Here is a 25,493-nt window from a genome sequence, read left to right on the forward strand (position 1 = left end):
TAGAATGCAAATACTAGTCCACTCGGACACTTAACCACACAAAGAAAAAAAAAAAAACGCTAACATTATTAATCACTTTACACTGTGCTAGTGTAGGGACAGGTTGTCGAAAAAGCTGTCCGGATTCAAAACTTAGTTTAATATCTCTGAGATTAAATATCACTGTCAATACGCTTCTCAATATATCTCGATTCTACTCCATCGGAAAATAATTTATGCGCTGGCTTCCACTAATAACAGATATAAGTCCAAAACATGAGAAGCTGTAAGCAGCCAGCGACACACGGTGTACGTTTGCTGATGAAGCCCGTACATTGCTACGTTATTGGCTTTCACTAAAGCAGTGGTTTGTTAACGCGACTTCACAACTCGTTTCAGGACGGGTTGAGTTGAACACGTCGTTATGCGTAACTAACTGAGAAACGAATTGGCATCGTTTTCGTTGAGGCAAGCGCAATCAGCCACACCCCGCTGTTAGAAGGGTTAGTCGCGCGGAATCAAGGGGCAGGTTTAGCTTTATAAGCTGCTCGACTTAGCGCGCTGTCTAATCCCTTCGTGTAAGCTTTGCTGTGTCTAGTTACCAGAGAACAAAAATAAGAGAATGAAGGGACAAGGATAGAGTGGGAACGAGGCATTAATGATCGGGCAATTATCTGACCAGTTCGCACAGCTGTAACCTAGTTCTGGACGCCCGCCAAGGCGAGGCAGTCAACATTGGCGAGGTCGAAGCCGCGCCCTGTCCTTTGGGACGACATCGAGGTCGTCCCAAAGGCGGAGGTGGGGGTAGGGCCGGCGGGTACGTACGTCGTCGCCTCGCTCATCGCCGACTATGGAAACGGTTGCCTCGAAATTAAGTCATTTTCTGCCGCAGTATAGCAGTTATAGGCAATTTTCGAATGTGCGCGTGTCTTCGAAGAGGTCTGTTCTCGTTTACGGTACTTCGCAGGAGGCTTTCGATTTCTCCCGTTTCGAGAGAAACGTCTGAACGAATGTCAACGAACTTATCAGCGCCGAGACAATCATGAGTGGGTTCCGTGAAACGATGACTGTCAAATTTGCGGTCTCGGGCAAACGGTGACCGCACAAGTTTCTGAAATAAGTTACTTTCTCTTGAGCTTCGCGCTCCTTTAGTGTTCACTTTGTGGCTGTACACTTTATTGGCTGAAGTAAAAGTCATAGGCATTTACTTCTGCTGAAACCAATGGCTTTGTCCGCACTTTCTTTACCCACCTGTGGTGTCTCGATTTATGTACGTGTTTACTGAACTGGACTGTTTAGTGCTACTTTGCATAAACACTGATGCCCACTTTCTGTTTTCTGGGGCACTTTGTACAATGTGTCGTTCCCCAGCGCCACTTATTGTAATAAGATAGCGCACACAGGGTCGCGCCGAGGAGTCGCGTGATATCGAAGTGATACAGTGCACGCGCACGTCCTCGCTGGTCTAAGTAAGTCGACCGCGGACCGCATGCCTGGTCGTCGGAACGCTCTTCAACCGGATCTTCTTCAAAACGCGCGCGCGGCCCATCGACGCCCGCCCCAGCACCACGCAAAAAGAGGCATGCCAGTTTTTCTCGCCTGCGTAGAAAGAAGTGCGCGGAGCAACCAACGCACACGCGGCCGCGTCGTATACGACGTATACGACTATGAGCCGCTTCGCAAACGTGCCCGGGTGTTCGGTCCGTCGGGAGCGAGAGAGCATCACGATCCAACGAGAGAGAGGGAGAGGGAAAGCATCGAGCTCGCTTACGGCTCCCGGCCCAGTCTGGCCTGGCCAGCCGAACCGGGGGGTGTTTCGCCGCAGCAACGCTGCAAATGAGCCTTTTCGCTCCTCGTACGAGCGGCACGAACGACGTCGCAGGCAAAACGAGCTGTCCCCCCCCCCCTTCCCCACCGTCCGCAACCTCTTTCCTATCGAGCAAGCAGTTACGCGTGCATGCTTCTTCAACCTCTCTTCCCCTCCATATCTTCTCTCTCCCGTCGTATAGACGAACTGTTCTTGCGGCAACCTGCAATTACGAGGTCAGGCCGAAGCCAGGGTCGCACTGGGTCCATCATCGCCTCTGGTTTGTGACCCCCCCTCCCCAACACCACGCCGTGAGAAGTCGACCCACCCCACTCCCACCAAACCAATCCGCCTTCTCTCTCTCTTTATACGTATGATTTAAGAAAGGGAGAAAAAGAAGGGGGGGGGGTGTCCAGTATTCACTGCGCGAGAGACGGCGTGAGCTTCGTTGCTTTCTTTATTTTAACTGCCGATGCCTCTGCTCTCGTAACCACCACCCCCCTGCTATCCCTTACCCCCTCCCCTCCCCTCCCTTCGCCCTATGCATCGACGGCCGGCTGCGACGTTGGTGCACGCGGTGTGTGTGCCTGTTGGGCGCAGCATCATGCTGCGTAGCATCGCGCGCGCGCGCGCAAGCCGTACGGTCGTAACGCTTAACAGCCCCCCCTGTAAGGAATGGAGGAGGGGGAAACAGAGGGGGTGGCGTCGGCGATAGTTTGCCCTCGCGTCATGATCGAGGCATATAACGCGCGCGCAGATGAGTGCGCTCTCCCTTTGTGTGCTTTGCGCGCCCCGTGTTTTGGAGAAATTGTTCGGGGCTCGCTACGTAAGCGTGCGGGCGCAGACGCGAGGAGTGTACATCCTGCGGCTGATTATTGCTGCTGCTCCTCCGGGATCTGAGTGTCGTGGTGTTTGCGAAAGTTATTGCCCCTCCTCTTGTACGCGGTGGTGCAGGCTCCTTTTGTTTCGATTTTGGAGGGCTCTCGGAATGCCTCTACGGTGGAACTGCTAATTTGAGCAATTCACGAAGGGTATGTGAGCGGGAACGTAACATGCCCAATGGGAGTCGGAAGCGCTGAAAATTTGGATATAGTGCCTGCCGTGAAGATACCAGACACGTTTGCACTGGTGAAACTTTCCGCTCAAAAATATAACGAAACCGGAGTCATTTCGATCCCTCAGCTTATGCGGAACAGATTTATCACTTCCCAACAAGCCGTTGGCATATTGCACCCGGACGCAATAGATGACCTCTATAGCAAGAAACCTACAATCAATAAGCGATGGTCTGTCAAGGCAATGTCAGATACATGCCAACAGTTTTTTAAGCACTGCACCCTCAAAACCTTTGGTATGCCACTGTTTTTTTTTTTTCTTCTTTTCACAACGTTAGCTACCCCGCATTGGTGGTCATCATGCAGTTATAACTTAAGGTCGTGTGGCTGTTTCATTATATTCTAACAAACCTGTCGGATTTGATATCCCAACAAGTAGGTGCCCATTCTCAGAACATCTTCGCACAGAATGTTCAGAGCTGGGGCCCAGAGCTCACCGCTGTGTCTTCACAGGACGCGCGCTTCCTGGATAGACGCTACAATAATGGAACGCGGTAGCATGGTGGCCACCCTCAAGGTGTAATAACCGCTGGCCATACTGAAGAAGGGAACCACTGCCCGTATGCATCCTGCAGGAAGAAACTATAGAGGTCCTAAAGAAACGGATGCAGTCGTTGACGGAGTAGCAGCAGCAGCAGCAGCAACACGCGAACGGGCAAAGAGGAAATGGACCGCTGGGCGCCGCGGGCTGCGCCGACGCCTCCCTGGAATCCATCATGCTCACCAGCACCACCTCATACCTCTCCTACAACCGCCGTCTGAATGGTAGCCCGGAATAACAAAAACTCACTGTACACCGACGGCATCATCGTACGGGCAGGCACAAAAAGGGCCCGCGAGTGTTAGGATATAACGCCGCAGAAAAAGGTCATTGAATAGTAATAAAAACAACAACAACAAAGGGGAAAGAAAGAAGTCGCATCAGAGTGAGACAGGCGGGCTACCCAATCACGAAAACGGCCGGGGATCGCAACGCCGTCGTGAACGGACCATCTCGACCGAAAGGAGAGAAAAAAGAGAGAGCTTCGGAGGGGCGTGGACGAAGCCAGGGGTGGCGGCTTCTCGCGTATATGCGTACAAACGTGCCGCACTGAGAAGCGGCTATATAGGAAAGAGATAGCATCTCGAGATCGCATGTTAAGAGGCGGCCACTGTGGAAGAAAAAAAAAATTGCTCGCGCGCCTGCCCTGAATGAGCCGCGGCAGAGAAATGCGCCATTCACACACAGTCGTCGCGCGGATAAGAGTGCACTGGCCTCCGTACAAAAGGCACATGGCTACGCCCAGCGTAAAGTAGAGCCCTGTGGTGAATTGAAACGGTGGTACTGCTCTGTGGCGACGACGTCTTGCTCCAAACGGAAGTCATGAAGGCTCGAGGCAGCAGAGTCATATGAGAAACTGCATATGGATCTATGGGTTCTAGTTGACAGTGAAGCCTTCGAAGTATATCGAATCGCGGAGCAGGTCTACAAGAGGGACCAGTGAAGTTTAGCACGTTGAGCTTGCTGATATCGTATAACCGTATACAACGTAAACTGAATTCGCTACTTCTAGGCAGGCCATAACGGTGCGGTGACGTGTATTAACCATCCATGGTGGTCTTTAAGGAGATAGTGATGACGTTTGCGTAATAGGAAGCCGACAGGTTGTACCGATGCGCAGCAATTTGGATCGCCACTCACCGTTGCGATGGGGAAAGCAGTTGGAGATGAAAAAGAATAACAATGGCGATGGATCAAGGGATGATCGTGAACGGTATAAGCACTTCAGGATCCAGGTTCGGCGGCCTACTGTCTGCTTGTGCAAGAAGCAAGCATGAAATTTCAACAATTTTTTACATAAGCAAGACTCATGGCTCTATAGCGGGATTCGCGCGTCATCTAAGCTTAGCGGAAGCCAAACTGTTCGAACAGGTCGCCACTTTGAGCGCGGCTGGTCGCAAAGTCCGGTCATAAGGATCGGGTCGCTTGCGAGTAGTATACTTTCATCAAGGCGGCAACGCTATCTCGGCCCTTGGTCCGTTAGGTCTCGGTGGTGATTGACGAGTTTGCACTTTACAAGCTGGACCACACACAATGTTATATACGTCGTCGAGGCGCGGCGCGTCGCCGCTCACCTCCGAACGCCGAGATGTCAGACCGCGGCCCCGCTGCGAGCGCCTGGCTGCCGTTCCAGAAGTACGGCGCCGTGGGTTGGTCGAGGGACGCGAAGGGCAGCGACAGTTCTCGGCGAGAACTCGCGCCGCTGCCCGAGCTGCTCCCGCTACCGCCTCCGCTGGCGCCTGCGAGGGGCAAGCGACCGCGGATTCCTGGTAAGATGCGACCGCGGCAACACCTGTGCACACCTCGAGGTGGCCACACGAAGAACACGGGAGATTGGACAGTGTACATACTACACAGGGACGGACACATAAGGGCACGCAGCTGGTTCTAGGACAGACTGGAGACGGGGACGAAGCTCGGAGAGGTGCGCGGCCAGACCTTTCGCGAGGCTGTTTGGCCTTAGACAAGGTCTTAACGCAGTCGTCTTAATGCTCGTGGCTGCGTTAAGCATGGGTATTGACAGGTCATCATAGCCCACGATGTAACCTAGAATTCTCTCGAGGCACCCACTATAGATGCGCGTGGGTGCAAGTTCCACGGGGGCTCTTAGCACGTGAAATCTCTAGTATGAGAGATTTGATTATATAACTAGGTTTGAATCCAGGAAGGGACTGCCGACTAAGGAACCTACTCCGAACCTGCCTTCCAGGTTATGAGTCGGTACAAGAGCTCGTGGTAAAAGGTGACCACAGCTAAAGGAAGTTGAGAATCTCATTTCAATACATTTCAGCAAGCTTTTGTTAAGAGGCTGATCTGTATCTTGTTCATCATCTCTCGTCCCCGCCTCAGTCTGACCAGAACCTAGCAAGAAGAATGGGAAAAGGGGTAGTAACGGGAAGAAACCGGGGCGCCCCTCCCTGTCCGTTGTCGGCGCCATCGTCGCAGTCGGGGGTTTGCCGGCGGCGTCGGCAGGGTGCGTTAGTGGTGGCAGCAGCAGAAGTGGCTTGTTAGTAGTGTGAGTTGGCAAAGTGCGGTGCGTGCATCATTTCTCGCCGGGCCGTGCCGCGTAGCTGGCGTTCACCTTACCGGCGCTGGAGCGTCCCTTGGTTCGCGGCTTGCTGGGCTGGCCGTATCCGTTGGGTCCCTGAAGCGCGTTGGACGAAGAGGAGTGCTGCTTGGCGGCGGCCGCGCTAGCCGCGGCCAGCTGCAGGGGTGCGGCGTGGAAGCTGTGGTAGCCTGCCAGTTCGGACGGCGGGGCACCCGGGTGGGGCACGTACGGGTGGGGGTAAGGGGGCGAGGAGGCGGAAAAGGGTCCGCTACCTTCGCGCTTGCCCGCTCCGCCGCAGGAGGACGTGGCCGCCAGGGAGGTGAGCATGCCGGGCTTGTGGTCGTCGCCGCAGCCTCCGGAGGCGGCCGTGGCGTAGCCCGGCGCCTCGGCCGCGGCCGGGTCCGGCGTGGCGTCCTTGGGCGGCGTGGGCGGGAAACTGAACAGGTGCGGACTAGAGTGCGAGGGCGCCGTGGGCGGACTGGGCTGCGGCTTGGCCGGCGGGAACGGGGAGCACCAGGCAGCTGCGCCATGGTGGGGCACCATGGCCGCGGCCGCGGCCGCCTTGGCCGTGTCCGAGATCCACGGGTGCAGCGGGCTGTGGAAGTGTGGCCGGCACACCTGGCTGCTCGGCACACGAGCTGCGAGGGAAAGAAAGAAGGGAGAGTGACTTTTTTTGTGCGAAGTATCATGTGCGTAGGTGGTCTTTAGAGAGCGACACAGACGATAGGAGTGTCCCGCCTTTGCTGTATCTTGCGTACAAGACACATCGATAGCTGTGTACAGGAAAGAGACTATGGGAATAAATGAAGAGAGGAGGAATAAAGAGAGAGAGGAGGCTAAGGTAAAGCAGGTCAAGCTCCCAGCTAACTCCCTGCCTCTTCAGCAAAAGTGCATCTGAGGTTTCAGATAAAATAGTATTAATAAAATTCTAAGGGTAATCTGCAGTGCAAGTTCACAATCGACCTAGTGACTACACACTATAACATGAATGCATGCCGTCCTTTGTTCCAGCGTCTCCCGCCCTCAAGTAAAGGAATACGCACAGACGAGAAGCCGCGGTCTAGGCATAGGTTAAATAAAGCTTTCTTGGCAAGTCACCACGCCTCAACTATATATACACGTACGTAGCACCTAGCCCTAAATCACGTGCTTGTTTCCTGGTCGATCTATTATTTCGCGCACCAGGCAAAGTGTTTGTTCTGTTCGCACGTCGACGCCGGTGTATACTCTATTAAATTCACCGACCGTCATGATTACACGAGCCGCTAAATCCACGTTTAGCGCAACTTCAACTCGGTGAATATGCATATTCCCACGACGGTAGCTCGTTCGCTACACTATATCGTTTGCACGGGGCAGGTCAGCGGCGGTGAAAGCGTTTTCAATTTCCTCGGCAGCGAGCGAACGAGCAAGAGCCGACTGCTATTACCATCGACAATCATCCGATCCATCACTGTTTAGGGCAACTCGGCTGTGCGCCAGATCGGCTTCCTCAATACCACCGCTACCGTTGCGGTTGTACGGGAATACATCGGGGCAACCGGTGTTTCTCTCGGCTTATCGCCTTTCGGGGCGATCAATGAAGCAAACAAGAAGGAGGTGCTGACACATCGGCTACCGAAACGAGAAGCTGCGAGACGAACAGTCACACACAATTTGAATCTCGTCTGCAGCAGCCTCGCGTTGTTTTAACCGTAGTGTGCAGTCTACATTTCGTACATACTCGAATTAAAGTCTACTCTGATATAGTAACGAGGAGAAGGAAGGTGTCAGTCCGATGGCAACGTATACGTTTCGATAAGAACTATACAACGTATGTTTCCATTCCGACAAAGAAACGTCGTTCAACCGTAGGACAGCATTGAACAGTAAGTATACCCTGCCACCCACTTCATTGAGTACGCGAAAGGAGGGGCAACCGTAAACGGCTATATTCCTTGGTTCACTGATTGCATTGAGTAATTTTCATCCATGTAGAAACGGCTGTACCGAACTATGTCTTTGTCTTGTTCACATTCGCTTGCGTAAGGGTGAGTATTTGTTCATTAGTTGGTTTAGCGTGTGTAGACCATTTCCTCATCCCCCACCGTAGGGTAGCAAATCGGATATCTTGTTAAGCACCATACCTTCGAATTCTTCCATTTCTCTGGATATATATCTCTCTTTCTCTTCCTGAGACGATGAGCACGTAGATACAAATATCATGAGGGTATACACCTCAATGATACGGAAGGCTCGGGCGCCGCCGTATAATCCAACCTGGGCTTTGTTAAATAGGCGTTACCCCCTAAAAAACGCACTGCTGAGGCAGTGACGGCATCCTTTGTAATTCCGACGCCACAGTCCATAAAGGAGGTGTTTCTTCTCTCCTGTGAAAAGGTCTATAGGCTCTATAGGTTCAGCAGTTGCTGTGTAACACCGGCACGCAATATTTAGCCTATCGAAAAGGCAAACATGCGTTGTGCTTGAGCCAATCTACGTTCGAGTGCCTTATTTGTTGGGCCTCTTCGCACACCGTCGTCACCTCCATCATTACTGCTGTACGCCCTGGCTACCTCCACTAATGTGGTGTCAGGTTAAATGAGCATGAGCTCGGCCTTTTCCCCTGCGATCTCGCACAGCAGCGAGGGATCATTTATGACGATGGCGCGAGAAGTTGAGGTCGAACCGATCGAAGGAGCCCGGAACTGGCCGTCGAACCGCAACCGAGGTTAAAGAAAAGGAAAAATATAGTGCGGGAGAGATAGAAAAAGAGAAGCGCGGAGTGGTGTTTCTGCATCAAGACCCGTGCACGCGCGTACGTACGTCAGCAGCACTGAAAATGCTGGATCGTGGAGCCGCGCTGCCAGGTTGCCTGTTTTGCGATGGCGGGCACGTTTTCAGCGCCTACAGTTGGCCCCAAGATTTACGGCAGCCAATTGGCCATTATTCGAGCAGCGTATAACGCCGGAGGGATGGGAACTCGGCTGCCCCCGGGGCTGCAGAGCGTATATATAACAACGGCAGGCTCCGGGAAAAGCCAGGAAATGAAGAAGAGAGGGAACAGAATAAAAAAATATATACTGCTGCGGAGTTGACTGGGGGCAGGTGAGAGCAAAAGAGAAATGCTCTTAGATAAGGAGCTGTGCAGGAAGACAACAGGTAGGAGATAATCTGGACCCAGAGCTCTGTGCAGATGCGAAGCAGTGCTTCTAGACGTGCTCAGGTAGTACGTCTCAAGGCAAGATCGCCCTCTTCCACGCTGCTGGGTGGCGACGAAGAGGAATTGCGTCTGTGCTGGCGTATTCTTTGTATTATTGCAGTCTAGTATCTTCATTTTCAGCAAGGAATAAGCTAATTAATTAATGAATGCATCGATTAATTCAATTAAAGTTTATAGAAACAGCTGTCACATTTTTTCTCACCGGCTATCATGGTCCTCAAGGCCATTGTCATTAGCTGCCGGCATCAATCCGACCCTGGAGGTGCAGCTATGTCTGACCAACAAGGCTAAGTTAAAAAGAAAAGAAAAAATAACGTGTTCAGGGCAAATAAAGTATATCGGACGACTTTGTTTGTTTAGTTTTCATTTTCGTTTATATTATTTACTTTACTTTACTTTATTTTGTTTTGGAATTTACCTGGCATCAGTGGCGGTACACACACGCAGAAAAAAAGAACAGGCAATGGAGAATGAGCGTGTTGACTTAATGTACTTTTTTCCCCCCGCAACACTGTTTTTTTTTCCGTACTCATTTTTAAAGCTTCAAGACGCCTTTGACATTATGCAAAAGCTACGACTCAGTGTTTTTTTTTCTTCTTCTTATAAGTAATGCTTGGACGCAGATTTTAAGCAACAAAGAAATCAAGGGGACTGACGTTGAAAGTGCGCAATACACACACACACACACACACACACACACACACACACACACACACACACACACACACACACACACACACACACACATATATATATATATATATATATATACGCACACACACACCTTGGCGACGTAACGTCGTGAACAGTCCAACTGGACCATCCGCAGGTAATGTCGACGTGTCGCACGCATTGCCATTCCGGTCAGGCCAGCGCAAAGGAGCCCACAACGGAAGGCTCTTTCGAATAAGAAGAAGAAAAGTATTGAGCCCGAAAAATGTCTCCGCGTGAAGCTTTATGCGAGGCCGGTGCGCGAAGTAGATTGCAGCCACGTTCATCCATTTTATCTTGTGACCCAAGCTTTGGAGCTGTATACAGCGTCGTGGCAAGGAAAGAAACCATTGCCCGAAGAAGAAAGAGGCGCTGATCTCGCCGCTAAGACATGTGTTTCCTTGGTAGCGGTGTCTTCAGACCGATCGAATGAAATGACCGCTCCAACGGACGGGCGTTTTGCAAGCGGCCGAGGGATTAAACGCGCCGATGTACTTACGTATAAGCTCCCGTACAGAACGAGGACCGACCGCGCGAGTGACTGCGGGCTCGGGAGTAAAGCCACGCTGGTCTATATTGCCCCGACGTAGACGCGTATAAATCAAAGCTACGCGGGCGGTCTATACGAGCTGACCGAAACAAATGGCGGCCGATGAGATGAACTTTTTTTTCCCCTCATCGTTCTCATTGCTAACACACATCAATTGTGTGGACCGGTGACTCGAACGGCTGGCACAATCACTGTACCCGAGTACAAAGAAGGCTTCTTTTTGGAGGTTTGAATGTGTGCGCGCCGCTGCTCTTAGATGGAGGTGGCTATACATCGAGAAACGTGAGGCGGTGTTTGTGGTTTATCGAGTATATATCTGCCTAGAGGAAGCCATAGAACTCTCTGCGTTTCTCTAAATACACGAAGCTCCTCTGTTGCACCAGCGAAATGAGCAACTCATTATCCCGTTCGCATCACTCGTCTACTGATCAGTGAGACGTCGATATCAACGCTCTTAGATTTTGTTGGTCGATGCTTCATTGAATTCTACGTCTATTCAGTGCTTATAGATCTAAGAGCGTTGCGTATATCAGCGTCAAGTGATTCTCACATGCAACAGACATATCATTGTCGAAAGGTATACACTTACAATTAAACGGTGTATATCGTGGCAGTATTTACTTCCTACCAGTGTATTTGTGAGAGTGTACTCTCATTTGCGGAATTAACTTTAAAGACCGTTTGTATGGTGGACGAAACGATTCAAGCAAGTAGAGACGGACGGTAAGCTTCTCTGCTTTTCAAGTTACGCTCTTGTGACTATCTGTATAGTTGAATGTCCGTTCTACTGCTCGCGATGGACTCCTGACAACACCAAGAATCACACGGGAATCAGCCTACAGTTAGAGGCTCATCACTATACGACCAAGTACAAATAACGCACGCTAGCCGTACTAGAATTTCAAATCTCCGCTACTACTTCTGTCCTTTCTTCTCCTCGTGCACGCTTCGTCATAAGCACACTTCACACAATGTTTGAACACCGCACCCGCAGTTGTTACCAAAGCTCATCCAAACGCCGCGGTGGTGATATGTTTCTGTACACGTCAGCTCATGGAGTTAAAGCACGTGCCCGGTTGGGTATGACTTCCTCTCCCAGCAGCCCTGTTTTTCCCACTCGTGGGAACTGCGTTTCGCGTCTCGCACTACACCGCAAGGCGCGGCCACACAAGTCATATACTACGAGCGGTCCGATAGAAAGACGGGGGTGGACAGGGAGGGCATCCACTGTTCCGGCCCGCCATCGCGGAGTCAGCGGCGCGTTTCTCCCGCTCTACGTCCTTGCTTCGACGGCGGCGGGCTATACTAATTCGCACTCGGATTTCCCCCACCGTACCAACAGCCGACAGCGCACGAACCAAGTAGTACTCCCCCTCTCCTTCGAAGCAGAGAGAGAGAGAGAGAAAGATGTAATACTGGCTGGCCGGCCCAGCGTGGACCTCGCTGAAACAAAAGCGGCGCGCTCACCGCAGCTATTTGTCTCAGACTCTTAAAAGGCTGCATCCTCTCAACATGCTCGCGCCATCGGGGAGACTCTCTGCTTGGATCGAGAGCGTGCTTCGTGCGTGCGCAGGATTCTTCCGGTGTCCATTTATCGCGCGTCGCCCGACGTTAAGTACAGCGAGCGTGTGGGCCAGCTCGCGATGAACCGACCCCCACGCTGCACGTGATCTTTGCCGTTGACGATGGCGCGACGTCGGTCGACGGCATCCGTGCCGTCCAATCGGCCGATTGCGGTGCGTGACCCGCGAGCGACCCTACGCTGCGAGCACGTGCTTCTTGTGACCACGGAGCCGGTCGAAGAAAAGAAAAAGCGTTAAATAAAATAAAAGGGCGGTTTTTTTAGGGGCGCGCGACCTCCGGTCTGTATATGCGGCCGCTGCCCACCACTTCCCGTCGTCGACGCGCGGACAGGCACGTTCCGCGAGACCACCGAAGCAGACAGGAACACCATTGGCGCTAGCGGCGTGCGTGAACGGTGACGTGACGTGAAACCTGCAAGCTGCGCTCCCCGTGTGCTAGAGGTTGGATCCAATGTTCTTTACAGCTCGACATTTGCGCGTCTAAGCTGGAAAACTGGCCACCCGACCAATACTGTATCTGTGCTTTCTTCAGCTATTGAAGACAATAATAGTCGTCCTGGACCTCTATACCGCCAATATTTTTATGTGAAAGGCTGTTTCGATATCTAATAATGATAATTTCTCCCCAAATTCAACTGGACATGCTAAGGGTTACAGTCGGAACGCTCCCGTCACCTCCTGCAAGCCGGCCTTCGCTACAATGACATCAGTTATGACCGCTGGATACATGACAACAGATTCCACAAGACACTGTTTCAATTCAAACAAAACACTAGCCTTACGGCGCACATTTAATAAACATATACACATAAAATATTATTCCTTAAGGGCAAGCCTAAGTCGCAATAGTAAAAAGAAATCTACCGCATTTACTCGCATACAGCCAGCACTAACTAATGTTGGCGAGCACTGGCTTATGCTAGTGTTTGCTAAGTGGTGACTCGTGTTGAGCAATGATGGGTATTGTTGGCTAATCTTCGTGTCGTGAACAAATAGAAGAATAAGGGGTTCCGCGTCGGTCGCATGCATGTGCACTACTGTTGTGTTGACCACCTTCGGCTGATGTCGGCTGCCCGCTACAGTTACAGCGAGAACATTGTCTTCATTCATTCTCAACTCAACACTTAAGCAGTCTAAGATGTTTGTGTTTAAGATGTTTAAGATGTTTAAGCAGTCTAAGATGTTTGTATCTTGCTTGTTTGTTTAATGTCTTTTGTAGGGTAACATTAGTCAAGGGAAGTATAGTGTAGCGATGGTATATCACTTCGGTTATGGAAGTCAGGTTTATTTTTAACGTCTTACAGTGTTTCTTGTTCTTCAACTTCGTCCATCTACCTCTTTCTTTTCAATGCGCAGCCTGTCACGTTCGGGTTGTAAAAGTTAGGAGGTATAAGAAGTCCATAGGCAAAAGAGAGATACTCTATATTCCTAACTCTGTCCTCGCCCGTGTCGTCCGGAAACTCGACAGGCCATCGTGAATGCTCGCAGGACCTCTCTCAAAAGTGCGTAGAGTTCGCGCAGTAAGCGTGCCGATTGGGATGCGCAATAAGAGCTATCGTAGTCACAAAAATTAAAACGTAAAAGAAAAGCTGCGGATGCTTGCACAGCGAACAATTCCAATATTTTTCTGTTACCATTTTAAACATTCCCACAGCACGCCATGGGCTTTCCTTGTTTACCTGACAACGCCACCGGCCTTCGGCTTTCCCAAAACCTCCCGGATGTCACCAGATTAATGCACCCCGCATTCCCGCCTTCTATAGCATCGGGTTTTCTCGGAATACAAGGCACGGTGCCGTCTCTGTATACCATAAGTGTATATACTACGTAGAGTTTTTAACAAATTTCTAGAAGGCGACGGTTGTCAAATTCTCAGAAAGGAAAGAATTCGTTGAGGTAAGGAAAATAAAAAAAAAAAGAAAAGAAGGCAACAAACGCTGAAACCTTAGTCGAACTGACGCGGAGCAAAGTCCAATTGGTTGAAGGGGCGTCCAAGCAATACACAAAAGTCTGGCATGGCACACTTACGGTCGTGCGTCTATCCATCGTTCGCGCCCAAAAAACCTTTCCCGCTGCGTCTTACTTTGTACGTGCGTGGGTCACAGAACCATTAGTATTCCGTTCACACATCCGTTCTTTTTCTTTGCGCTCTTGCTTTCTGGCTAGAGCTGCTAAGTGCGGAACAATGACTCTATATACGCACGCCGAGTCGTCGCGCAGACGCCACACACGGCGCGTTGACCAACTCGGCGGCAAGACCTACCGCGATAGTGGACGCGCCACCACAGGCGTCGCGCCTTCGTCTTGCCAAGTATTCTTGCCGGATACATCCACACCACGCGGTGTATACTAAACGGGCTTTGCGAGAAAATGCCTGCCTACAGTGCTTGTTAGCGAAAGACGCATTTCGTTCACGACACATAGTGATCGTGGCGGTTGAAAGCATAATACGGAAGGCACGCTATATAGGTGCGCTTGCGCATGCATTTAAACGCACATCGCGGGTGGTATGTGTCGCTAACGGTTGTGGAAAGAAAAGAATGCGCTCCGGGTGGTTCAAATGAATCATTGAGGAATGTTCCCACGTTCTGCGGTTCCGTGTCGGTTTCCGGAGTGGTGATAAGCAAAGCCGCACGGCGCTTAAGACGTTTTCGACTGGAGAAAATATAGAAACGTAAATGAACGGTGCGAGGTGATGAGTCCGCGTTGAGTGAAGACGAATGATTGTTCTTTTTTTTTCATTTTTAGCACACATTCTTCGTCGTGCTTTTCTTTGAAGTTGCGCTCACTTATTAATTCACACAACAGTCACGTAGAGTGTCCCGGATGTCTCCATGAGCTGAAGTGTATGTACGTTAAACACACGATTGAGCTCTAACTGTGTTCACTGTATGCGACTTCGTGATTTTTTTTTTCCCTTCTTGAATGCACCGGAAAAGTTTTATAGGAAACTGAAAAATTTTACAGGAGGCCTCTGTTTCTCTTTTGCCTATTTTCCGTGGCTTCCAAACAACTCCGCTTAGAGCAAAACCGACGTTTACAGTGCTTTGGAAGCGTTAATTTACTGATCCAGCGTAGCCTAACACATTACTTTAGTGACTGTAATATAGCACATGAAAGAGATATAGAAAACAAAAAGAGAATGCGGGGATGTTAACCCCTTCTTTGGAGACAAGGAAAACGGAAATAAAGGGAAGAAAGAGAGATGATAATGAAGGAAGAGGAGAGGCACAAGCGTGACTACACCGAATTCCGAAACTATACAGTGGGAAATACAGAAGGTCCGAGACTACAGTTCTTTGGCTCGCAGTACATCACTTACGCTAAGTCGAGTTATCCCCCGGCAGCAGTTTGCGAACTTGGCTTCCTTGACGCACATCCCCCACGACTACGCTTCCAACGATACACAGCCACTTGGCCCGTGATATACGAACCTCGGGAAAGCAGTTTGGCCGCGAGTTTTCCTTTCTGTTGCGCACGCTCCCGGGGACACACAGATCCCCTAACACGCATGCAGCCGCAAGCGCAAGACTGGTGTATGCACACATTCCCCAGCAGTCGCAGTGCGAAACTGCCAGTCGCGTAGCACTACATGCGTTCAGTCGGCTTCGAGACACAAACCAGAGGCGTTGTTGGTTCCGCACGGAGGAGCGGCAGGGTTTCGGTCTCGTCTTGTTGCTGCTGCTGCAGTGACGCAGATTCTGTGCTTACCCTCCCCTCAAACCTCCTCCCCCTTCGTTGATCCAAGCACGATGCGAGGGTTGACGCTAGCGAGCGGGGTCCAGCCGATGGCAAGGCGCATTAGGGCGCAATTAGACAGCCGACATGGATGGCGCCACCCCCCTCCCTTTCCACAAGCCAGTCTGCGACCCACCGAACTAGGCTCGAACACTGGGATGCCGTGCTAGAACCGCGACTCTTAGACTGTAAAAGCTCTCTGCATTTTGTCCGCGCGGAAGTCTGACCCCCTGCCCTTCTGTATTTGCGTATGCTGGGGTGTCTGTACGTGCGTGCATGTGTGTGGGAAAGCGAACTTGCAGAAGCGTCCAGGGTGTACTTAAACTCCTTCCTCCGTATTGGTGGGAGAGGACGGCCGTGGGTTCACTCTGGTCGGCAGCAATTAAAACGGGAGCGCGCGAAATATGCTGTTGCTTTTCCGAGTGACCGCAGATGGGGGGGCATCGAAGCTAATCTGCTCGAGAGGGCATTAATGAAGCGTCTCTTGTTTTCCGTGGTTCTGAACCCTGTCACTGTTCTTTGCCTGTGCTATTCGCCAGCGGCACCGGCGATGCGCCTGCTTTCTTTCACTGAGAAAAAGAAACGATCGCTTTTGGGCGCTTATAGAGAGCGTATGTTCACTATATCCGGCTTGGTCGGTCAGGTCCGAGTGATAATAAATGGGGAGACGCAAGCTGTTATAGCGTGCGCTGTAAAACTTAAGCCCAAGTGGACTAAGATTTGATTAGTTTAAGTTGGGGAAGGGCGGAAAGTGAATTAAGTCTATAGGTTAAAACGAAAGTTGAACCGATTTAAGAGCTGGCGCGCTTGTAAAGGCGTAATTTGATTTGACCCGGCGCTCCACTTGAGTATATAAGGCATCATTTCTCTTGTTTGGTGTCCAGACAAGTTTCTAGGATATCCCGCTGTCACTGCAGTCGACGCATATGTTCACATTTTTTTTTTCTAACTTTTGGAAAATAGTTGCTCGCACTGAAGAAAGCCCTGTACCAGTTGAGCTTACACCGTGCGGACGCGTAATGTGGCGACGCTGCTATGAACTACCCGCACCAGCTCGCCGTGACGTCATAGATTTTGACGGCGCCTGCTAGGGCTTGCGAAATCGTTTGTCGCTAAAAGTGACTTACATCGTACTAAAGGACGCATAAGTTTTAACAAGTTTGAGAATATTTCATTGAACCAATGTGGCCGAAATATGTGATAAGACTGTGAAATTTGTGACGACACACTGACGTTCACGTGCCGTGACGTTTAGGTGCGAAATTCAGACATGAAACATTGACCTTCATTTCATCTTATAATAATTAACCTACGACGGCGAAATTAATGACAATGGAGTTCTGAAAATAAATTGTCTGTCTAAAGTGATTACTTTCCATTTATGTCATAATTACTGTACTACAGATAAACACGAATAATGTCCTCTAAACTTTCCTTAGCTTCATTATCTGTTGGTCTCATTTGGTCGTGTCTTCACTGATAATAATAATAATAATAATAATAATAATAATAATAATAATAATAATAATAATAATAATAATAATAATATAATAATAATAATAATAATAATTGTTAGGGTTTTACGTCCTAGAACCACCACATGATTACGAGGGACGCCGTAGTGGAGGGCTCCGGAAATTTCAACCACATGGAGTTCTTTAACGTGCACCTAAATCTAAGTACACGGGTCTCAAACATTTTCGCCTCCATCGAAATGCGGCCGCCACGGCGGGGATTCGATGCCTAACTGATTTGATGTTTCACTTCAGTGCCTCAGTCCGCTGGTTTTAAAGGGACTGTCTACCGTCCATCATCGCTTTTCTGTTTTGTACCGCAATAGAAAGCGTACCGTCTGAAGTGTCCAACCTTGCAGCGGTCTCTCTGGACAGTGAGTAGAAATTTTTAAAACAGAATTTTTCCATCTGCGTTCGGTCTTCTTCCATTGGCGTGAAACATGCCCGCAACACTGGTTGGTGGACGCGATGACGATTGTAGTGCCGGTAAAAATTAAAACCGAAAGCACATCTGATTTCTGTAGGATTACTTTATTTTCGCTGAACACAATGAATGTAACAGTCGTTTTCAGCGCGCTAGCGGTTAAATGATGCCTTATTATACGATTACAGAACACTTGTTTTTCTGTAATCGCAGTCTATGCGTTTATTTTAGCACTGCTGCTGCAATCCAAGCCAAGTCGATTCATCAAAAAGAGACAATATATGCGCGCCTTCACAGCGCAGCACATGTGAGACATCCTATCAGCAATACAGTGGCGCAGTGCGACCAGCGTGGAGAGCCGCATGGCATAGCGCATGAGTTGAAGCAGAAGAAATCGAAGACGGCGCCGCAAGCAGCGCCACCGCGCGCCTTTTTGGATGCGTGAGAAAAAAAAGGCAAAAATTACTCTCTGACGCAACCGAAAGGTGCCTCAAGTGCGTAAAATACAATTTCACGTTATACGTGTTTGTTTTTAAGCAAAATGAGTCTACTTTCGAAGATTTCTTGTCATACCAGTGGATTGAACCACATCGCCGTTGGGTGGCGCTAGCGGTCATTCTTTCACGATTTTCAACATCGAATTAAAAATATAATTCCCTTTTTATGGGGCAAAAGCATGCTCGTTGCCGCCGATGTGACGAACGATCTTCTCATTTTCACCACAATCCGAAAAATGTTTCCGAGCGGTAGACAGTGCCTTTAATAATGTTGTTCATTCGATAGTGTCCCTTGAATACCGCGCTTGTGCGCATATGGTAACTTTCGTAGCCAATGCACCCGTACGCGAAAAAAAGCTCTTACAGTATACTGTAAGAGCTTACAGTATACTGTAAGAGTTGCACGGTACCGAAGCACCAGCGACGCAGCCATCGCACGGTCGGCCTATCTCGCGTAAGGGACGTTTTCGGCCGTCCACTCCATCGCGCGCTATGCTGGGACGTCGGCGGCACACAGCGACACACCGGCCCGTCGGTCGGCCGGGTCCCGCTTGGCGAGCTAATTGCGGGGGTTCCTCCCCTCTCAGTGGATGCTACCGCGGCGGAATTTGCATCAGAAAAAAAGGCGCCGAGCCGCTCTCACGCCGTCACCGGTCCCGCTTATAGGTGTGTATGCCTGTGTGTCTTATTAGTATTAGCCGGACGGCCGCTGCCGCCATTATTGCTGTGCCGCGGGGCTATCTTTGGCCGCGGCTTCCCGTGACAGAAACAATCGGCGCGGCGGCCGAGCTATAAACGAGAGCGCAAGAGTAGGTCCTCCCATTGTTTGGAAACGGCTTCGCTACTGACACACAACGAGCGTCGAAGAGAACGCGAGGAGACCCCAAAAGAAAAAGCTAATAAATAAAGAAGGGGACAGTCTATATACGTATGCTGCCGAGATGTCAGTGGAGGCGTACATGGAGTCGCAAGCGATTCTTCTTATACGGCGGCAATACATCGGGTGTCTCAGCTAACACTATAGCCAAGCTGTTGTTAATTGTTTTTATTTTTTGTTATTTTCTGTTAATCAAGTAATTTGCGCACAAAAACTGGGTTGCTGGTGGAGCAGGATAGATGACGGAACATCGCATTGGTTCCCTACCTGTGTATTTTTCGAATCTTGTTTTGTTATTTCATTAATCAGTTTTTTTTATTAAGACACGTGGTCGAAGCGTTGCTGTGGAATCGTGCATCCGTATAATGCAGGTGATCGCGCAGGCCGATCTTATTCAGGAGGCCAACTGTCACAGAGGCTATCGAAAAAGAAGAACAAATTCAAGAGTTTTGTCGATAGCGTATTCAGTATTCGAACGATCGCGTTTAGTCTGATCACTGCGATGCGCTCTCTGCGAGCACTGACGGATAAAAAGAAAACACAACAATGTTTTCTTTTTATTTACGCTCACTTTCAGCGTAATTCGTGTTCGTTTTTTACTGATAAAGTCCAGTACGACGGCTTATATAACATAAAGCCTGATTAAAAAACTCACAGGGTCCCTTATGCATTCGCCTAAGACGACTCGAAGTCACAAGCCATCTGCCTTTTTTTTCTTCTTAGTCGATGTATCGATCCTCTCTCCCCCCCCCCCCCCCCCCTCCAAAAGCTTTCTGCAGCTAACGTGGTTTTGCATTGCCTCCAGGATCGGAGGCATCGCAAGCTTTCTGCACCTCACCTGCACTGCCTCCGTGATCGGCCCACTTTTGACCAACTGATGACGTCATCATGTGACTGCATGATGACGTCACAAATTCTGGTGACATGTGACGTCATAGGGTGACGTCATCATGTGATGATTTCTTGCATCACTCGTGTTGATACCTGCAACGCGGGACGCCCGTAACTTTTCTCGTTCGATGAGGCATCTGAGGCTTTCGCCTTAATAAACATGTGCAAGTCAGATGATTACTCTTTCTTTCTCGGTGATAAACGCTACTGGGTGGGTAACGCAGAACCTTGATATGGCGCCTTAGAAATGCACCAGCTGTTCTACGATAGAAAAGTGTGCTGTGAGCCTTCTACATACTGAGATCGTCTGCAAGGATACCAGCTCTAATACTGAGAGAAAACGACTGCATCAGCCTGCAGCGCCTTTTCTCGCCTTCCGGATAGTTATGCCCCCCCTCCCCCCTTCCCTTTACCGATTACTTTTTTTCTTTCTCTATTTTTTCGTTTCTTTCATTTTTTTTTCTGCTCGTCTTCGTCCCAGCGGCAGTATCACCTGAGCTTCGTGGGGAGAGAAAGCCCTTCGCGGCGAAGGCGATGCGCACGCGCGAAGCGTCAACGCGCGGGAGCAAGCGCGTCTGTGGAGCGCAGGCCGAGGCGACAGGTGGTCGTTAGCGCATCACGGCGGCGAGCCGACCGCGACAACCTGCAGCACCACCGTCCATTGCTCGCTGCTGCTAGCCGCGCTACGGGACTGTACGGCACAGGAACAAGGGCGGATGGCGGACGGAAAGGGGGCAACACCTCGGCACGGCACTCGGCGTTTACCCGTCTCCGCGCGCGAACGAACAAAAAAAACTGTGTTTGGTTTGGAAGCGCCGAAGGAGGGAGCACCTCACGCGCGCGCAACTGACCATCCGCCGGATCCGGGCCGACGCGAAAACTCGCCGCCTCTGAACTGTACACACATACTGCGCGCGAAAAACTGTGCAGTGTTGTCGAAGTTGTACTATAGGTATTGGTGTCCGTAACTTTAGGGTCCCGATGCTAAGACGTTAACGCAAGTTGAACGGACGCCTGTAGCTGGAGTCAGTGTCCTACGAGTTGTGTGATCGATAATGGTCATAGGCACGATACAGCTAAATATATTATTAGATGGATAGTTGCACTTACGACACGAAAAGAAAACGTACCATTCTCTATAGGGTGCTGGTGAAATGGCCCAATCAAATGACTGGCGAGCCTCCGGATTCCCTTACCCCAACCTATGCTCAACCCCCATGCCGCGCTTCCATAGGATTACATGGCATAGCGGCCTGAGAACTTTTGACCACCCCTGTACATGTCGATGTAACGCGAAATTAACTAGAATTTCCGGTGTGATATTTCCAAGTCGCTTTTCGTTCATTGCTGCATGCGTAAACATCCGTGAGAAACTGCGCACCTGTGAGTAAAATATGGACCACGCCATGTTTGATTGAGTCTTTCGACACACACACACACACACACACACACACACACACACACACACCACACACACACACACACACACACACAACACACACACACACACACACACACACACACACACCACACACACACCACACCACACACACACACACACACACACACACACCACCACACACACACACACACACACACGTCACACACACCAGCACAGTCAGTCAACCAATCAATCAATCAATCATTCAATCAAGGTAAAGAGATGGAAATAAAAGATAACGTCTGAGGTGAGACATCTAGGCCACTGCAATACAGTTACTGATGTATAGTTGAGTCAAACCGGCGCCGTCCGCCATACTATTCCGTATGTCGCGCGTCCTTCGTATTGCGGTTGTCCTTTAGTTTATACCACACATCGGCTGCGCGCAGCTATGCCCGGAATCTGTCGCAAGCGCGGCGTGATCAGTGCCACCCTTGCATGTGTGTGTGTATATAACCTGGCTGGCAAGAGCCTGTAGAGCGGCAGCAGTGTTTTCATTACACAGCACATTCTTTCCACCTTCTCCTTTCGATATTTCTATTTTTTTCATCGCTCCCCCCTTCTCGGAGTCTTCTCGGGAGTATTTCGCGTTGCGCGGCTTTGAAATGCTGCCAAGAGGCCGCGCTGCATGGCCTGCGTCTACAGCTACCGCACTGCGAGAGCTCCTCGGCCCCGGCACCTATAAATATATCGCGCGCTGTTGCCATCTCCGCTACAAACACGTGAAGACACATCCCGCCCATAGCTATTTGCCGAGGCGCCTCCCGTTTATTCCTTGGAACCCGCCCACCCGGAGGATATCATTTCAATCTGCCGTAGAAGTCGATCTTTCTTTTTTATTTGCTCTCCTATTTCTCCCGTGGATGTCGTCGCAGCAACAGCAGCAGATGATGATAACGATCTGCGACTTACTCACTTTGTTGCCGGCGGGTAGTCTGACACCAGCATATGAACGAATGAATTAATTCAGTGCAAAGCTCTCCAGCATTCATTATGGAACCTCTCTGTCACTTTTGGGAAGCTAAGCGGTGGAATTAAAGCACTTAATGCAGGGAAGCAGTACATCATTATACGCAGAAATGTATTAAAACCTTTCCCGTAGCCCAGAACGTTTCCAACGATCAATAGCGAAACTCGACTCATACGACAGTTGCATGGACAAAACGTTCCATGAGGCAAACGTAGGCATCGTTACTCGCGTAAATGCGCGTACATTACGCAGTTTTTCCCGCAAAGCAACAGCAACTCCGGCGAATCGCCGCTCGGATGACGCAACGGGAAAGCCGAAGGCAACGCGAAGGTGCGATTTTCCCGCGGATGTTTCTTGGCTCACTTTGCGCAAGAGATCACTCATTCTCGAAACAAAGGAGGTAAAAAGATGTATAATAACGATAATAATAAAAAAAGAAGCGACCAACCCAGCGCATACAGCGTGGTCGGCCACGGGAAGGTCTCCTTCGCCTGTTAGCGTTATTACTTTGTTAGGACGAACAAAAAAAAGTAATCATAATTACGACAGCAATAGTGAGGGCGACGGTGGGGATGTTGGAATCGGAGAGAAGGAGAGAGGACGCACGGGTGTGAGGGGGGTGAGGGTTCGAATATTGAATCAGGCCAGTGTAAACCTGGTTAGAAGGAGCGTACGCGTGTTTATGCTCTGCACGCATGGCCAGCGCCTCGGAGCTCGAGGCCAATTAGCCAGAGCGCGTCGGGAAAACGAGCAGACCGCGAGTCAAGGCAGGGTGGGGGCCGAACCCCGGCTCGCGGCGCCTGCCGGCAGCAGCAGCCCCAAAAACCGCGGCACAGTCCTTCTTGCTCTCTTGTTGCTTCTATGCGAGCCTCGCTGCCAAGGAGTTCGCAGCTTTCACTAACTCCCCCTCACCCCCCCCCTCCTCCCTTCTCGATCTCCCACTTACACGCTCTGACACGGGCTGGAACACCACCGCCGCTACGCTACGGCTGAGGGGAAGTGCCGCTCATCACTGATATGCATGATGGCAAGGCGCGATAAGGAGTGAGCCTTTCCCGCGAGCTTTGGCCGCGAAAGAATATCTCTCTCTTTCTCTCTCTTCTTTTCTTTCTCTTTCTGATTGTTTTCAGAGCGGCTGTTGACTCGTGCTTCCGCCATCGCTTTGCTGTATGTGTAGCGAACGCTAGGTATACTTTCCTATTCCTGGGATGTACGTCACTGCCTGAGGAAAAAACGGTGCCTCTGTGCTGAAATACATTGGAAGGAGGTTGTAACGCGCGTTTGACTTTCGACCTCGAAGGTGATGTGACCCGCGAACCAGTTGAATTGCAATCGGACGAGCCGTGAACATTGTTTATGTATTTATTATTTCCTCACAGGGCTCATTTTATATTAGGAGTGGGTAGCGTAAATATGATGCAATCGACGGAAATGTTCACGATGTGTATGAGTACGGCTTCCTCGATTGTTCCAACAGAACTGGACAAGCGGAAACACATACACATTGTTGCACGTTCTGTGACGTCACAGGCACTCCATGACGTCACATATTTCCGGCTACGCCCTTCACAGAGCTCGTCATATCCGAATTATAGCGCGGACGACGTGTTACGTCTCACACAGTTTCGCGTCACTCGTCCACGTAACAACCTAAGATCGCGGCAGTACACACAAAAAAACTGAAATGGATGCATATAGCAATTGCCGTGCGAGCTTCGAAATAAAACGGGCCTAAATTTTTGACGCGCCAGCTGCACAAATGCGAAATCTTCAAGCGAAATCGCGTCACGCGGAGTGGAGTTGCAGGGCTGCTCGACGCACCATCATGCGGATCAGCGGGCAGCCAGCACCTGGGAGTCGCTTCCGTGAACTTAAAAGGGTGCCGTTCGCGCGCACTGCATGCTGCAACAGCAGGAGCCATCGCCTGAAGCAGCGACAACGTGGGCAGCGCAAAAGCTCCATGCCAAAACCTCACCGCGGGCGGACGCGTCCCCACCGGCGGTGGAGGTAAATGCGGCGAATGTATATTAAGCCCTCCCGGACGAGATAGCGATCGCGCGTCTTTATGCTGCAGGCCGGTCGCCTCGCCGTCAAGCGTCGTCTTCGCCTCGCGAGGACCCCGCCAAGCTCACGGCGTCCCATGCCGCGCGCATGGCGGCGGTCTACAGTATATAGTTACTTGTATACAGCTGTAGCGCGGCAATGCGCGATTAATGTGTACAGTCATCGCGTCTTCGTGGTCCAATGCCGCGACCATTTGGGATCGAATTAACGAACTCTTAAAGACCATGTCTTCCCAGGCCTCTTGCGCCTGTAGCCTTTATGTATAACGGGATATAATGATGCCCATTAATGATAATTTCATCCCGAATTCAACTATAGTATTCCCTCGCACGTTGCAAGCGCTGAGTAATTTTGGCTGACCTTAATCTATAGTGTTGGCTAAATGATGACTCATGTTGTCTGATGCTGGCTATCGGCTGTAATAACAACGACATTGTCTTCGTTGGAACTAAATCCAATGGTACAGGGCTGATTATAGATACATTGTTTCGTGACTGCTACTTTCCACTGACCGGAGCCCCGCGTCAGGAATGGCTGGAAATATTTTTCTTACGAACAACTCTAACATCAAAGGTGTTTTTTTTTTTTCTGAATATAAGACCTGATCCATACACTGACACAACGGCTTGCGGTGCAGAGGTCTCATGCGAACTTGAAGAAGAGACACTGCGTATAAGCGCGCGAAAAGTCTTCGATAAAAGTGGTCGTTCATCGTCAACGTCAGTATGCTCGGCTGTACTTATTTGCACAGAAGGATACATATTTGATAGACGCATGATAAGCTTATAAGCAAGAGGAAAGGGGGCACGATCAGATAGATGTGTGGCCATGGAGAACAGCCCTTTCGAGCACTGCTCTTCCGTCCATCCGTATAGGCAAGTCAACGATTTAGCGATTCTCGCATTCAGTGCAAGTATTTGTTTTGGGCCATACAACGTGATTGATGTCCTGCATGACAGAGCATCTGTAGCAGCGGAAGCAGCTGTATATAGCGCACCAGTGGTGCGGTGTTGCGGCCATTTCCTTTCTTTTCTTGTTTTT

General features: G+C 50.3%; 1 protein-coding gene and 1 long non-coding RNA gene across 5 annotated transcripts in view; one reads left to right on the forward strand and one right to left on the reverse strand.

The window, feature by feature from the left end:
• Positions 1–25,493, forward strand: part of LOC119396294 (uncharacterized) — a 258,725-nt gene that overhangs the window by 189,511 nt on the left and 43,721 nt on the right. The gene's annotated exons all lie outside the window — the stretch shown is intronic.
• Positions 1–25,493, reverse strand: part of LOC119396293 (transcription factor GATA-3) — a 257,931-nt gene that overhangs the window by 46,979 nt on the left and 185,459 nt on the right. For 3 of the 4 annotated variants that reach the window (XM_037663444.2, XM_049417032.1, XM_037663443.2), the window contains exon 3: positions 6,029–6,628. In XM_037663444.2, coding sequence (XP_037519372.1) covers positions 6,029–6,628 — 600 coding nt within the window. Of the gene's footprint in view, positions 1–5,016; positions 5,182–6,028; positions 6,629–25,493 lie in introns of all 4 variants that reach the window. The other variant, XM_037663445.2, reaches the window with a different exon arrangement.

The sequence above is a fragment of the Rhipicephalus sanguineus genome, chromosome 6, assembly GCF_013339695.2.
Source record: "Rhipicephalus sanguineus isolate Rsan-2018 chromosome 6, BIME_Rsan_1.4, whole genome shotgun sequence".
Classification (NCBI taxonomy): domain Eukaryota; kingdom Metazoa; phylum Arthropoda; class Arachnida; order Ixodida; family Ixodidae; genus Rhipicephalus; species Rhipicephalus sanguineus.